At 42.7% G+C, this 17,223-nt stretch overlaps 1 protein-coding gene across 1 annotated transcript in view; it reads right to left on the reverse strand.

Moving 5' to 3' along the window:
- Positions 1 to 10,368: 10,368 nt before the first annotated feature.
- The window catches only part of SLC35F5 (solute carrier family 35 member F5), a 40,932-nt gene continuing 34,077 nt past the window's right edge, over positions 10,369 to 17,223 (reverse strand). The window contains exons 14-16 of the mRNA XM_015409156.1: positions 12,443 to 12,597; positions 11,143 to 11,234; positions 10,369 to 10,595 (exon numbers count right to left, since the gene is read on the reverse strand). Of these exons, the coding sequence (XP_015264642.1) occupies positions 11,150 to 11,234; positions 12,443 to 12,597 (240 nt within the window). The 3' untranslated portion in view covers positions 10,369 to 10,595; positions 11,143 to 11,149. The remainder of the gene's footprint in view (positions 10,596 to 11,142; positions 11,235 to 12,442; positions 12,598 to 17,223) is intronic.

Here is a 17,223-nt window from a genome sequence, read left to right on the forward strand (position 1 = left end):
CCATCAGGGCAGAGGGAAGCCTCTATTCTCCTGCATCAAGCCATCGAAGAGGCTAACCCTCAAAAGCCCCCTGGCCTGAAACCCTTCACAAGGGCTCTGTGGGGGTGCCACTTGAGGTGGCACCCCTCCAAGCCGAAGGTGTGCTAGTCACCTCCTCGGGCATCAAGGAGAGTGACAACCATCACCGATTCACCCACCGGAAGCTCCGCTCTTATATATTTCTTATAATGGAGCCACACACAAATAGTACTACTGAAGTGGATGCCTGCATTAGGTAATAAGTAATTATCCCTTGAGGGGGACTGGCCTGAATGCCTGTAAGCTAGATGATGCAATGACCCTGTATGAGATCTGTAGGTCATCCAGTCGAGTCTGTTATCAAGGCAGCTTAACCAGGCCTTCTTCAGGAATGTTGATCTGAAAGAATGTATTTGAAAAGATCTTATCCACTGTTTTTCTGTGTTGAGAAGCAGTTTCATAGGTGTTCTGAAAGGCAGCCCCATTCTTTTATATACTTGGGTTATCTAAGATCTCCATCTTCATTCCGAGGAAGAATTGCCCCCAAGACAATGGCAGGAGTCTGCAACTATGGCAATTTCACCCACTTCCCTCCCTCACATGCACAATTTTTCCAGTTTTTTCTTTTTTCCCTTTCTGGCTCACACACACACACAAAAACCCCTTTATCTATTTTCTTCTTATTTGAATGTTTATGGCTGTCCCACCCTATCACATTAATATATTTTGATGCTGGCTCCAGTATACATTCTTGAGTTTAACTGACTCTTCAGGTTTCAGAAGGCAGGGATACACTACCAAGTACCCAGATTCCTTCTTCAAGCACACCAGGGATCACTCCACTCCTTAGCTCTATCTCCCTTTGAACTGGGCAGGGAATTACTTCTCTAGCCTAGAAGCTTTCTCCCTGTTTCTGGCATGAATGGGGGTCTTCAGCGATCCTTCCACTCCACCTTCCCAGTCCTCAGTCAGAGTTAAACTGAGTTCTCTTCAGCAGTCAGTTCACAACTCTTTTGTCTCAACTGACACTATCCAATGAAATCCATTTGAACAGCCTGTCATTTCACAGTCCATCACATGTTGAGGCAGACTCAGCATGGGTTCTGTAAGGGAAGATCTTGTCTCACTAACCTGTTACTGTTCTTTGAGGGGGTGAACAAACATGTGGACAAGGGGGATCCAATAGATATTGTTTACCTTGACTTCCAGAAAGCTTTTAATAAAGTTCCTCATCAAAGGCTCCTAAGTAAGCTCAAAAATCATGGGATAAAAGGACAAGTCCTTTTATGGATCAAAAACTGGCTAATTAATAGAAAACAGAGAGTGAGTATAAATGGGCAATTCTCTCAGTGGAGGGTGGTAAGCAGTGGGGTACCGCAGGGATCAGTACTCGGTCTACTGCTTTTTAACTTGTTCATTAATGATTTGGAGTTGGGAGTAAGCAGTGAAGTGGCTAAATTTGCGGATGATACAAAGTTGTTCAGGGTGGTGAAAACCAGTGAGGATTGTGAGGCACTCCAAAGGGATCTGTCAAGGATGGGCAAGTGGGCGTCAACATGGCAAATGGGGTTCAATGTGGCCAAGTGCAAGATGATACACATTGGAGCCAAAAATCCTAAATATAAAGACACATTGATGGGGTCTGAACTGGCAGAGACTGATCAAGAGAGAGATCTTGGAGTTGTAGTAGATAACTCACTGAAAATGTCGAGACAGTGTGTGACTGCAATAAAGAAGGCCAATGCTATGCTGGAGATTATTAGGAAGGGTATTGAAAACAGATCAGCCAATATCATAATGCCCCTATATAAATCAATGGTGAGACCTCATTTGGAATACTGTGTGCAGTTCTGGGCACCACACCTTAAAAAGGATATTATAGCTTTGGAAAAAGTGCAGAAAAGGGCAACTCGAATGATAAAAGGGTTGGAACACTTTCCCTATGAGGAAAGGTTAAGGCGCTTAGGGCTCTTTAGCTTGGAGAAAAGACGACTGAGGGGTGACATGATCGAGGTTTATAAGATTATGCATGGGAAAGAGCAGGTAAAGAAAGAGGTACTTTTCTCCCTTTCTCACAATACAAGAACCCGTGGGCACTCCATGAAATTGCTGAGCGGTCAGGTTAGAACGGATAAAAGGAAGTACTTCTTCACCCAAAGAGTGATTAACACATGGAATTCACTGCCACAGGAAGTGGTGGGTGCTACAAGCATGGACGGCTTCAAAAGGGAATTAGATAAGCATATGGAGCAGAGGTCCATCAGTGGCTATTAGCCACAAGGTATAGCTAGGGGCTCTGGGGCAAGTGATGCTCTGTCTTCTTGGTGCTTGGGGGGGGGTCAACAGTGGGAGGGCTTCTAATGTCCTGGCCCCACTGGTGGACCTCCTGATGGCACCTGGTATTTCTGGCCACTGTGTGACACAGAGTGTTGGACTGGATGGGCCTTTGGCCTGATCCAACATTGGCGTCTCTTATGTTCTTATATGTTTATACAGAACGTATGAGCTTTCAAAGCACAGTCTGTCATAGCAACATATCCTAAAGCTCCTCCATTAAGCAAGTTCAGACACTGATGGAGCAGCTGGACCTAAAGGCAATAGACGGATGGTATTTTTTTTAATCCCCACATACCATTTAACAATCTTTCTTTTCAGACAGTTCAGGAAGTGAGAGAGGGCAGGACACAGCTGAGGTTGTGAATAAAGAGCAAGGGTCCAATGTGGGCAATGTATCTGTATTCTTGGAACTTATTTTTGCCACACAGACTGTGGTAGTGGCAGCGGGCTACAAGCACAAAGGCTCAGTGGCTTTTTGCCACATTTATTAAAATATTTTATATCCCACCTTTACTTTCTGGCTCAAGACAGCTTACTATACTGAGATAAAAAGCATACAAAATACACTGCTGCATTAAATCCTCCCCCCAAAATGCTTGCAGCTTAAACCTCATTAAATGCCATCACAAACAAAATGGCCTTACACCTCCTAAAAGCTTCTAAAGATGTTGGTTCCCTCACTTCCTCAAGAAACATGTTCCACAAGGTGGGAATCACTTTAGAAAAGAACAATGTCTAAATTGTTACCCCCCCCCCACCCTTTGCTGGCGTTCCTTTGTGTTCCCTTCCCATTTTCTTGCACAGAGCTTGCAATATCCTCCCCTTCTTGCTTGGATCTGTTGTGACTCTGTGCTTTGAGATAAGTCCTTTAAAGCTTGCAGTTTCCTCTGCTTGCTGATTGACTGACCCATAATTCCTCAGAAAGTTCTATGGCTCAGCATGTTATTTAGGAGTCAAAACAATGATCCACAGGGGAAAACTTGTAAAAACGTGTACAGCAGATCAGTGTGTCATAAGTGGCAGTCAGATCAATGAAAAGTGCTGATGTCTTAAGACACTTCTGATACCCTGCATCAATGAAAGTTGTTAAGCCAAGAGCCTGGTCTGCACAACTATGATGGGGTCTAAATCCTGCTTGTTCTATAGGGACATGTTTGTTAATTCTGTCACTGACTCTGTTCAGGATTAGCCTCTCGAGGAGTTTATAACAGGAGCTCAGAAGGGAAATAGGTCTGTAAATTTCTGCCAGATGTTTTGGTTTTCCAGGTTTCAGAATAGCAACTAACTTTGCTTTCTTGAATTCCCCTGGGAGTCTTCCTGTTCTCATTATATCAGTGAGAAACTTTTCAAGCCACTTCTTAGTGAACGTGCCACTGCTGATCAGGAACTCATTACAGATGCAGTCAAAGCCTGATGCCTTTCCACTCATGATGTCCTTCAATGCCTTGGAAATCTCATCAGCACTGAAATCCTCTGACAGCTCGCAGTCTTCAGGGCAGGTGCATTTCAAACTCTGGAGTTCTTTTTTAATTCTGGATAGCGATACTATTCAGGCATCGACTTGATTTGCTGTTACCTCCAGATTGTCTTAAGAGCACAGGTGGGCTTGCACCTAGTTTTCTCAACAGACTCCAGGCATTCCTACTGGAATGCCTAAAATCCAAATTCATAGGTCTATCCCAGGGCTCGGTCCTTGCTCCATTTCTTTTCAATCTATGCATGTCTGATGTTCCTCAGATGATAGCCAGGAAATTTGCTTATGCCAATGACATCGTGACTGCAGTAAGGCACAAATCGATTGAAAGGACTGAGGAAATACTGACTGGCTGAATACTACCATAAATGGTGGCTTATCCCAAGTCCAGGAAAAACAGAATGCTCTTGTTTCCATCTCAATAATGATCTTGCCAACTGAAAACTGAAAACCTTAATGGCACCCAGCTTACATACAACCATAACCTAAGTACCTTGGCATTACCCTGGACAGGACCTTGAGCTATAAACACCATCTTACCAATGTAGCAGCAAAAATACACACACAAAACAACATTCTTCAAAAATGATGTGGTACTACTTGGAATGCGTCTGCTACAACACTTAGATGCTCAGCTTTGGAGTTGGTGTGTAGTACTGTGGAATATGGTGCTTCAGTGTGGTTCAACTGCCCCCATGTCCACATACTTGATATCCAACTCAACACAACAATGAGAACCATCAGTGGATGTATTAAACCTACTCTAAGCTACTGGCTACCCACATTGTGCCACATTGCTCCCCTGCATCTTCAAAGACAAGATTCTCTTCTTTGTGAATATAGAAAGATCACTGAAAACAGAGAGTTGCCCATCCACAAAGACATGGTTGATGTGGGCCTATCCAGACTAAGATCCCAAAACCCAGCAATAAGATCTGCACAAATCCTGCAAGCATCAAATTTCATTCTAGGGAATGAAGGCATCAAAGGCAAGACTGAGATTTTTTTTTTGGCCTTGCATTTTAAGTTTAATAGAAAGTGCAGCAAAAACCAGGGTATCCTCCTCCACAGAAAGTGCTTCTTAATGTTTTAAAGCTACTTTTTAGATTAACATTTCTCTTGAATGCAACAATGTAGACAAAGAATTATCATCCCACAAAGACAATTTAGTGTAGAAAAGTGTAAAATCACATTTTATTACAGGTTCAATGTCTATTTATAACATATGCTCTGTAATTCATACTGTAATAATGAACATTCTGAAACATGGATGTAATTATTTAAAAAGCTAGAACATGCCAGTGATTTCCTTTTTATATTCCATTCCCAACTGCTAAATAGTGGTAAGAAAAGTAATTTCTAGTTGTTGTTTTGTTTACAGACTGACCAATCTGAGCACATTTAAACAAATTCAGTATAATGAGAGGGTAAAAGTACTGGAACTTTTTACCACTTAGCAGTATTACAGGATATACAAAGGATGTTGAGTAAAATAAAACCTTTCTTTGAATGGTCAACATATCATAATATTGCTATGAATTTTTAAAAAATACTTCTCCATCAGAGTTTTTAAAAACAGATTATGCAGTTTTAGTGTGAGGTAAAACCAAGGATGGGTTTCTTCTTATAATTATAACTGAATACGGTAAATTTTGTCTAATGGATGACTGATTGTAGAATTAGCATTTGTTTTCTCCTTATAAACATTGAAATATTGCTTCTGAGAGCAGAATTGGCCACATGAGGCATATTGTTACAATAATCATTAACATTACTGTTTCAGAGGTGATTTTAATTCAAAAGGCTATCAATAAAAACAGTAAATTTTGATGCAGCAAATAATTGTTCTTGTTTATTTTTCCACTGATGGACTCATTAATAGCGTCTTTTCTTAATTTCAGAGCAATTCAAACTCAGCTCTCTCATAAAGATGAATTTTCTTACTGGAATTTTTTTTTCTCCCGCCAATAGGCAGAAAACAGAAGTGCAAAGATATGTGTACTGTAACAAATCAAGCAAGTAATCAATTGGAAAAGAGGACTCAACCCAAAATATACCTAAAATGCTACAAGGGTCAAGCTACAATTGATAAAATGTAATCAAAATATATATTCATTATGTGGTGTACACAATAGTAAAATTAAAAACACAGGGCCTGAATGTCAGGCTGCATTAAGAGTCAGAGCAAACATTATATAAGCTGTAATATTTTCCAAACAGTCAAATGACCAACACAAGTGCATATGTGTTTTGGTCTCAAGGGTCAATAATATGCACTTTTATACAAAAATGTGAAAAATGGATGTGTGTGTCATCAGCCTATAATTGAAATCAAATGCTGACACACACATCCAGAAATATTGGAAACTTTACACCATATTATAACATAAATGAAGAGTTTTGTGTGAGTGCAGTTACCATGTGAAGGGATCCATAGACTGCTTTATAAACTTACATCATACCACACAATATATGAGACGACAACATCTGGTCAGTAGTAGTTTCTGGATGTGTGGGTATTTTTGTGTAGAAGTGTGTACTATTGATCAGTGAGGAAGGCCCCTGAGGCTGAAATGCGTATGATCTTGTGTTGGTCATTTGACATGTTCATCAACTGTGTCTGGAAAATAATACAGCTTATATAAAGTTTGCTCGGACTCTTAATGCAGCCTGAAATTCAGGCCCTAGGTTTTTAATTTTACTATTGTGGACACCACATAATGAATATTTATTTTGATTATATTTCATCAGTTGTAGCTTGACCCTTGTAGCGTTTTCAGTATATTTTTGGGCTGAGTTTTGTTTCCTCCCCTTTTTTCAGGGTTTATACATATTCATTTTTGGGTTCTAGCCTTGGAAGGCATGTTAACTTCACGTTTTAAAGATTCTTTTACCATTTAGTACTAAATGTAATCTCAAATTCCATAGTAGTGCAACAGAGCAGTGCCAACATTTTACACTAACGGTGTAATCTTATGCTGAGTTACATCAATTCATTTCTATAGATTTCAATGGGTTTAGGCTGGAGTAAGTCTGCATAGAATTGTTCTGTCAGACTTTCCCCTAAGACCCTTGCCTCCTTACTTGATCCATATTCTTTGTATGTAGTAGTATTCACTGTCAACCGTACCTTGAAAACATTCTGCACAGCACGGTATAGAATCAACTGACCTTTAAGAAAAAACACCAATGGTAGCAATACGTTATTTCCATACAGCTATAACCTTGTCTATTACTATGATTTACATCATACAGATGATGTCTATTTCTGATTAAATAACATTCCAAAGTACTCCACAAAAGCTATTCTGGCACATGTAAGGTGCTCATGAAAAGGAGGAAGTTAAGATTTCTCCCCACACCCTTTCAAACAGCGCCCATTGCACTGCAATCTGCTTTAAAAACTTCCTTCTTACAAGATACTCTGAAAATTTAAAGGGCTTTGTTGGGGATGGAAACGGGAAATATGCATCAAAAGCTTTCTTGCACATAAACAACTGTATAGGTGAACCTCTGGGTCACAGAGCCAAAACTACACATCATGGGCAGTTTCATCATTTGGAACATGACTTAAAATAAAAATCAAACGTGCCCATTTCCCCCCATAACAAGTGGGGAAACAGTAGGTACGAAAGTGGATGGTGGGGATTTGGAACAGACAAATTGCAGACAAGAAATGGGTTAAAAGAATCCCCCTCCCTCATGATGGTCTGCCACTTCTGATTTCACCTCCCTGGAGCCAATTTCTTTAAAAGTATAAAGAGTCTGGAGAAACAATCACGGGGCTGCTTGTCATGTGTAACTCGGTTCACAGACCATACATTCCACTGTAGAAGTTTTATTTCCTTCTCCAGCATTGTCACTTGAACCCAAAACATTCTTTACAGTTTTGCGTATGGAATAATTTGGCACATTTTAGAAGGATCAGGGTATCAACTAACTTTGAATTACTCTGAATCTAATGCATGTACCAACTTTGAGGTCAACGTTTTACAATAACAGTTACACTTTATTAGGACCCAGTGCATATTGAAGCTCAAGGCACCAGAACTATTCCAAGGTGACAGAAGGGTATATGTAATGTTGGAAAACAATAATAACTTCCGTAATGAAGACAGATCAAGATGGGTAGCCGTGTTAGTCTATTTGCAGCAGCAGAAAAGAGCGAGAGTCTAGTAGCACCTCAAAGACTAACTACATTTGGGGCAGGGTAGGTGCTTTCATAAGTCACTGCTCACTTCTTCAGATCTTCAGTGAGCAGTGACTCATGAGTTCAACATTTGTATAAATAGGGAATTGGCCAAAAAGACTCACACAACCATTTTTAACTTTAAAAGGGGTAATTTCTCTGATATGAGGGGACATGTGGGGAGGAAACTGAAAGGAAAAGTAGAAAGGGTCAAAACCATTGGGGAAGCTTGAAAACTATTTAAAACTGCGATCCTAGAAGTTAAAAAAAAATATTCCGCAGGTTAGGAAAGGCACAAACAGGTATAGGAAAAAGCCTGCATGGTTAACAAACAAAGTAATGGAAGCTGTAAAAGGCAAAAAGGGAATATGAGGAGCATATAGCAAAAAACGTAAAAACCAACAATAAAACTTTCTTCAAATACATTAGAAGCAGGAAACCAGCCAGGGAGGCAGTGGGGCCCTTGGATGACCAAGGGGTAAAAGGGGTACTGAAGGATGATAGGGAAATGGCTGAGAAGCTAAATGCATTTTTTGCCTCCGTCTTCACTATGGAAGATGAGAAGTGCTTGCCCACTACAGATCCGCTGGTTTCAAGAGGGGAGTTGAAAGACCTGAGTCAGATTGAGGTGACGAGAGAGGAGGTCCTTAAACTGATAGACAACTCAAAAACTGATAAATCACCAGGCCCAGATGGCATACATCCAAGAGTTCTGAAAAAACTCAAATGTGAACTTGTGGATCTCCTGACAAAAATATGTAATCTTTCCTTAAAATCTGCCTCCATTCCTGAGGATTGGAAGTTAGCTAATGTCACTCCCATCTTTAAAAAGGGTTCCAGAGGAGATCCGGGAAATTACAGGCCAGTCAGTCTGACGTCGATACCGGGTAAATTGGTGGAAACCATTATTAAGGAAAGAATTAGTAGGCACATAGATGAACAAAACCTATTGAGGCAGACTCAACATGGGTTCTGTAAGGGAAGATCTTGTCTCACTAACCTATTAGTGTTCTTTGAGGGGGTGAACAAACATGTGGACAAGGGGGATCCAATAGATATTATTTACCTTGACTTCCAGAAAGCTTTTGATAAAGTTCCTCATCAAAGGCTCCTAAGTAAGCTCAAAAATCATGGGATAGAAGGACAAGTCCTTTTATGGATCAAAAACTGGCTAGTTCATAGAAAACAGAGAGTGAGTGTAGGTGGGCAATTTTCTCAGTGGAGGGTGGTAAGCAGTGGGGTACCACAGGGATCAGTACTTGGTCCACTGCTTTTTAACTTGTTCATTAATGATTTGGAGATGGGAGTAAGCAGTGAAGTGGCTAAATTTGCGGATGATACAAAGTTGTTCAAGGTGGTGAAAACCAGTGAGGATTGTGAGGCACTCCAAAGGGATCTGTCAAAGATGGGCGAGTGGGCGTCAACATGAATGATAAAAGGGTTGGAAAACTTTCCCTATGAGGAAAGGTTAAAGCACTTAGGGCACTTTAGCTTGGACAAACGACGACTGAGGGGTGACATGATTAAGGTTTATAAGATTATGCATCGGAAAGAGCAGGTAGAGAAAGAGGTACTTTTCTCCCTTTCTCACAACACAAGAACTCGTGGGCACTCAATGAAATTGCTGAGCGGTCGGGTTAGAACGGATAAAAGGAAGTACTTCTTCACCCAAAGAGTGATTAACACATGGAATTCACTGCCACAGGAAGTGGCGGCGGCTACAAGCATGGACGGCTTCAAAAGGGAATTAGATAAGCATATGGAGCAGAGGTCCATCAGTGGCTATTAGCCACAAGGTATAGATAGGGACTCTGGGGCAAGTGATGCTCTGTCTTCTTGGTGCTTGGGGGGGTCAACAGTGGGAGGGCTTCTAATGTCCTGGCCCCACTGGTGGACCTCCTGATGGCACTGGTATTTCTGGCCACTGTGTGACACAGAGTGTTGGACTGGATGGGCCTTTGGCCTGATCCAACATTGACGTCTCTTACGTTCTTATGAAAGCTCAAAACCTGCCCCAAATGTTGTTAGTCTTTAAGGTGCTACTGGACTCTTGCTCTTTTCTTCTGTAATGAAGGTATTCAGTTAAGTAAAATGATTTCCTTCCTTTTCTATTATTCAAGTAGAGATTATACATCAGAAAATGGTTACTCGTACCTATTATAGTTTTCTGGTGTATTTTAGGTTTTTCCATTTGAAAGCTTATACAAAGTTATGATCCACAGACTTTTTAAAGAATCTGAAAAGTATTTGTAAAAATATTGTCCAGCATTTTAACATATGAAAGCTTAAAAAAAATCACTAGAACAGCATTCACTTTCTTGATTATGTCAAGTAATGCCACCGACTGAGTTCTATAAGGCAGGTTGGTTTCTTAAAAGGACTGGAATTTCCTGTAGTAAAGTCATTCAATAATAAAAATGATTCGAGATTGGAAATTAAGATGGGGTGGGAAGAATTGTATTTTTTAAGTTTCACATGAATTGAAACATTTAAAGATTCAGAAGAGGCACTGAAACATGATTCCATGGGCACTTTCCAGAAGATTGTCTCTTCGCTGAGTTATCATTTCGTCCTACACTATGAAGAAACAAACACACACAGAAAATTAGCAGTAATACCAAACTACAATCTGCAGACTTTTGACTTTATAATGTAAATTTTCTAATCACATTACTGAGGAATAATAAGAAAATTTTTCAGGGCACAAACACATGGTAGCTTGCTTAGAATGTTAGTGTATTAAGGAAGTTCAAAGCAACATGCCTGGAAAAGGTATTTTTTTTCCTGCTCAGGATATTCATGCAGTAATACCTGAGCAAGCCTACCTGGCAGTGTTACCAGGAATCACACTTGGAAGCAGTTATTAGCAAATATTTGCCGTTATAACTCAGATTACCATGAGGATGCTTCTCATAATTAATGATGAAACCTTAAAAATGTTAAAAGTGAACTAAGCTGACTGAAGGTGATTCCTGAAGTGGGTTTTCATAAATACTGGACATCAACATCTGTAAGCTAGATATCAAGTACAGACATGCAGAAGATAGAAATCACTATATTTTGATATCCCAATTTTTTATTTTATGACTTTTTACGGACAAAAATATTTCAATATTATACAAACTTGTGGCCTAAGAACTGTCATTGTCTCCGTCTTCTTGAGAAACACTGTGCATTGCAATGAGACTTTCGCACTGCTCGCTTTCTTCTGGTGTTCTATAAAATGATTAAAAAGTTGTGAAGTTATTTTGTTTAATCTACACAGAAGAGCTACCTCAATGGTCCCCAACCTTTTACAGCACAGGGGCACTTTTGGAATTCTGACACAGTATGGTGGGCACAGTCACATAATGGCTGCTATAAAATGTCTGCTGCAGGAGGCTGAGTCCACCACAAAATGTGTACTAAAGTCACACAGTGAAGATCCTTGTGCTGTGATGGCTGCCGCCGCCAAAGAAACATTTTTTTAAAAAATCTGCTCAGCCAATCAAGTCACCAATGGCCAATCAGAAGCCCTGCTGGTCAAAAGCCACACCTGGCCCCATCCACTTTCTAAAAACACTTGGCAGGCACCAGGAAAAGTGTTGGTGGGCCAGGGCTCTTTTTGTAGAAAAAGCCCAGCAGGAACTCATTAGCATAACAGGCCACACCCAACAGCAGAAACTCATTAGCATATTAGGCCACACCCCTGACATCACAGCTCATTAGCACATTAGGCTGCACCCCCATGTTGCCAGAAGTGTGGTCATCCAGCCACACCCACCTTTCGCTTCTTATTCTGTTTACCTTGTTTGTTGTCAAAACCCAGGGCTTTTTTTGTAGCAGGAACTCCTTTGCATGTTAGGCCACACACCCCTAATGTAACCAATCCTAATGAGTTTCTGCTGTTGGGTGTGGCCTGTTGTGCTAATGAGTTCCTGCTGGGCGTGGCCAACTCGGGAGCCAGACGGGACTCCGTTCCTGTGCGTTCCTGCCCAAAAATAGCCCTGGTGGGCACCATGGCACCCAGAGGCACCACGCTTGGGTCCCCAGAGATACATGAACATACCCTACAGTTCTGTAGGGGCAGAATGGAAACAATCTTGAGTGCTAAAATGTTTAAGAGTTCAAAGCAATTCTGTCCATACCCATTTTCTATTCTAAAGTCTAAGGCAATGATTAAAACTAGCACTATCTAGAATAATCTGAAGGAGACAACATTTACCTACACAGTCGCATTACAGCTCTGTTGAAAAGGTTGAGAAAATAGGAGAGAACCTTTTATTTGAGAGAAACAATCAAAATGCAAGGAATCTTAAGATTTGAAGTTAAACTGTTTCAGACTGTAAGAGATCCTGCCTAAATCTTGAGCTACTTGAGTTGTGAATTAGGATTACTGATTTCAGAAGCGAAGGTTGAGGGAAGCTGCAATGAGGTTATCCTACCTCTGAATACGGTGCTTCCTGCAGAAAAATACAAAGACTCTTCTGATTCCCACCATTACAGGATCCCAGTTGTTGTAGTGACACAAAAGAGTTGCAATGAAAAATGAAAAAAATACAGGGATTGCCCCTGCAAAAAATAACCAAGAAAATGTAACCTGAAATTAGAACAAGAATAATATTTTGGATAAAAGTAGATCACTGCATTGTTTCACCTGCAGAAAAAGCAGGCTAAAGAAGGGATAGACATATGTAGACTGGACAGAAAACTTACTGCACACCATCCATGATAATCATCAATACTTTATTACATCTATATACTAATAGCAAAGTCGGGAAATTTTCAGGTACTTAAATCTGGTGAATGGAGCTGCGAACAGGCAAGACAGATCTTACTACAAGCCTGAAAAGGGCCCCAGGTTTTGCAGGAAAAAGTGAAATCTAAAAACAACAACAATCGGGGGGGAGGGGCTTAAAATGTGAAAGTGATAATAGGAGCGCCTGTAGCTTTAGGCAAGGGCTCTGTGGCTGTTCTTAGGCAAAAATAGTATTCCAGGCTGGGTTTTAGTAAGTAAAAAGCATGGGGAGAGGGCAGGATTCTTGGAGCCAGGGGAGAGGCTCTTCAGTTGGATAGACAAAGGCTCTTTTTGTAGCAGGTACTCATTTGCATATTAAGCAACACACCCCTAATGTAGCCAATCCTCCAAGAGCTTACAGTAGCTCCTGTAAGAAGAGCTCTGTAAGCTCTTGGAGGATTGGCTACATTAGGGGGTGTGTGGCCTAATATGCAAAGGAGTTCCTGCTACAAAAAGAGCCCTCCACCCTCCAAAGCACCCATTTTCTCCAGAGGGACAGATCTCTGTCAAATGGAGTTCAGCTGTAACTGTGGGAGATCTCCAGGTCCCACCTGGAGACTGGCAAGCTTAGGTCTGGCAGCAACCTCTGAGTGATCTGATACCACTCGACTTGCATGACTCAACTAGGCCTGGCTGCTTGCTAATGTTCAACAGCAGCCACACTATGAAAGCCAGTGTGGCTAGAGCTTCAGCATAGGGCTGACAGATCCAGGCTCAAATCCCCATCTTGTTGTAGAAGCTCACTGGGTGATTTTAGATCGGTCACATACTGTCAGCCTAATCTACCTCACAGGGTTGTTGTGCAATTAAAAAGTAGGAGAGGAGAATAATGTATGCTGCTTTGGTCCACACGGTGGAGAAAGGCAGAGTATAAATGAAGGAAGTAAATAAATAATAAATAGAGCTGAAGGTGGGAGGCAGATAAAAGGTACATTGGTGAATGGCTGAGAAAGAGAGAAGGAGGCAAGGGACGGTGGCACCACACAACTGGGCCACAGTTTTCCTAGGTAGAGGCTGCTGTGGGGGGAGAGGAATAGCCTAAGACAGAAGGGCAGATAAAGGTAGGCTGGGTGTTTGGTGGGATGGAGATAGGGTTGCCAACTCCAGCTTATGACATTCTTGGACATTTACGGGCGGGGCCTGGGGACAGTGGGGTTTGTGGAGGGGTGGGACCTCAGAAAGGTATAATGCCAAAGACCTCACCCTCCAAAGCCACTATTTTCTCCAAGGGAACTAGGGTCACTAACCTCCACCCCCCTGCTTTAGCTAATAGAAAAATCCCACCTTTGCTATTCGCTGACGATAGTTTTACTGTCCAGAACCCCAGTGGGCTTGAAAAGAGCACTTAAGGTGTTCAGTTGCTATTGCCATGAGACCCTATTAGAGATTAACTATCAAAAAACTAAAATCGTTGCATTCGGCAAAGGTCAGAAAAGAAGGTCTTGGAACATCCATGGCCATAAGCTGAAACAAGTATCTTATTTCAGATACTTAGGCGTGGTGATTCACTACTCAGGGAGCAGAATTACTCACCATGACTATGCTGCAGCAATTGGTCAAACATCTGCACAGGCCATTCTTAAATTTGCACATTCCAAGGAAGGCATGTATGTACCAGCTGCCCTCTGGTTATTTCAGGCAAAAACATTGCCCCAATTAATGCATGGGACAACACTTGGACCCCCCCCTCTTCCCACTTTGCCCCTTTAGAAAAAATCCAATCAAGATTTCGGAGAGCTTTATTTCAGGTACCAAGCTGCGTGTCCAATGCCAGCTTACGTCTTGAGTCAGGTTTGATTAAGGTATAAGCCAGGGTGAGCCATCCCCAAGTCTTGCCCTCTGAGGCGCCACCCCCGAATCTCGAGGAATCTGCCAACTTGGAGATGGTAAGTCTAAGAGGATCTATTGTAATGCCAGTAGACCTCTAGGCCCCACCTGGAGGTTGGCAACCTTAAAAAGAGAGGCAGAAACAGGGAAAGGGGAGAAAGGCTTTCAGGAAAAGGGAAAGAAGAAATAGTGGTGGAGGAGGAAATTAGATGCCTCCCATAAATCCTTGCAGGTTCCCACTTGCATCTATCCATAAGCATTAAAAGAAACTGGGTTGCAGACACAGGGATCAAACTAGCACAAAGTCTATGCTCTCTTCTTTAGCAGAGATTTGGAAACTCCAGTATAAAATCTAAATTCCAAAGTTAAACACTCAAGAATATTCTCAAGCAATTAAGCAGGAAAAAAGGGGGCATCAATTCAGGCACACAAAGTCAAGTCACTAATACACTTTTATATTACAGGGTCATTTCGTAGAAAAAGAGCTAGGGGGACTCATTAGCATAACTCATTAGCATATGCCACACCCCCTGACATCACCGGAAGTGTGTCCTCCCCACAGCCGGCGGCGACCTCCAGCGGGCACCAGCAGGGAGCTCCAGGCCCCGCCCTCCCGCACCTCACCCGGGGGGATGGCATCCCCCCGCGTCCCCCCCCAAATGACCCCTGCCTACAGCTATTGAAGACTTTTGTGTAGAAATTATATTCCAGATCTTCTGATCAGTGATTGCTGATCAGTGCAGAAATATTATGATTTGTGGTGTCCTGAAATGACTTGTCATTTCTTTCTACTGTTGCCATGCCGCCACGCCAGATGGCATTGTTAAAGACTCTTAAATATGACTTTTGCTGAGCTGTGAAGAGTGCGCCAGAGCAATGGACAAGAGCGGTGTTTCCAAAAGAAGTGCCCTTATACTGGATTATGGAATGTACTATGGCCAAGTGGTGCCTTGAGCCTAAGAAGCATGCCAAGCCAGATGTGGACCCAGGACTACAGAAGCCTCTTGCCCCTGCAACCCCACAGCCATGCCAGCGCCAGGATGCGGACCAGCAATCCTGACCTCCATGCACGCAGAAGCAGCAGCAGATCACAGAAGGAAGCCATGCTCTGTAAAAAGGACAAGATGTTCCTGCACAGAAGCCATAAGAAACTCCCTTCTCCATCACACAGGCATCTCCCCCCCCCCACCTTCATGTGTTAACGTCACCAGGAGAAACACAGATTCCTCTCCAGCCTAAGACAAAAGGATGTGCCCAGCTACAGAAAATAGCCAGCAATCAAACCTTCCTGCCACCCACCAATATAATGCCGCTGTCAAACCTCCAGTCATTAATCTGAAGCACCAGCCCTGCAACATGATTGGTTCTTCTACTTCTCTCCTTTGTCTCACCCCCCTCTTCCCCCAGAGGTGTCACTCTCTGCCAAAAATTAAGTTTATAATTGCCCAAACATTAATCCCCTTTCTGCCCCATTCTTAGTTTAAGTTTTGGTAATATCTGCTGGGGACCAGGTGACCAAATGAGCCCCTGCCTCAGGTCACACGTTCAGGTATATAAGGATAGCCCGCTCTGGGCTCGCTCTCTTGCTCTTGACTCAACTAACCCCACCCTATCTTGCTGGTTCCATTTCTGCACAGTTTGGGACCTTTCCACGTGTGTTGCTGGTCAACTCACGGCCCCTTCCCTTATTTCACCCCATTTTCACTGCAGAGTCAACTCGTCTCGCCGGACAGGTAACGTATCACTTCCTGCTCATGCAAACATCTCTGTATTTTTCTACTCTATATTCTTAGCTCTGGATTGTGTGAGGGAATGCTTGATTTTATGTCTGTATGCTTGAAGAACCCACAGTAAAGAAATCACTGCTTTATCAATCTAGCCTCAGTATCTATTCCTGGGTACTGGGAACTCTAACGGGCATAGAGTGTGTTGGCTTTGTATGGAAAGCCGAGGAGAGTTTGGCTGTCTGGCTGGCATACCGTCCACCCAACGCACCGGTAAGTAGCCTGCCATCCCTGCTGGAGGCCATATCAGGCTGGGCACTGGAGTACCCTAGACTGTTAGTCTTGGGTGACTTCAATGTCCATGCCGATGAAGCGACCTCCACGCAGGCAATGGACCCAGTGTTGTCCATGGTGGCGCTGGGACTCTCACAATATGTCACGGCCCCCACTCACTGAGCAGGGCACATGCTCGATTTGATCTTTGCGGCGGGGGTTACAGTGGACCGGATTATGGCTACAGCTGTACCATGGTCGGTCCACCATTTTCTGAAGGCCCGTGTGAATGTGCCACCCCGACCCCGTTTGGACGGCGAGCATATTTTCGCTCGCCCACGGAACCAAATGGACCCTGAGTGGCTTCAGATGGCTCTGCTGGAACCTATGCCCCCTGGCAGCTCGTTGGATGAGCTAGTCAAGGATTGGCACGGCCAACTCTTGGCAGCCATCAACGAGATCACTCCCTGACGCCCTCTGCATCCTCGCTCTAAGTGGGCTCCTTGGTTTACCTAGGAGCTGCGGCTGATGAAACGAGGGCTCAGATGACTAGAGAGACGGTGGCGGCATACCCATGATGAAGCAACAAGAGCATCTTACAGAA

This window comes from Gekko japonicus, unplaced genomic scaffold (genome assembly GCF_001447785.1).
Source record: "Gekko japonicus isolate JY-2015 unplaced genomic scaffold, Gekko_japonicus_V1.1 scaffold116, whole genome shotgun sequence".
Classification (NCBI taxonomy): Eukaryota; Metazoa; Chordata; class Lepidosauria; order Squamata; family Gekkonidae; genus Gekko; species Gekko japonicus.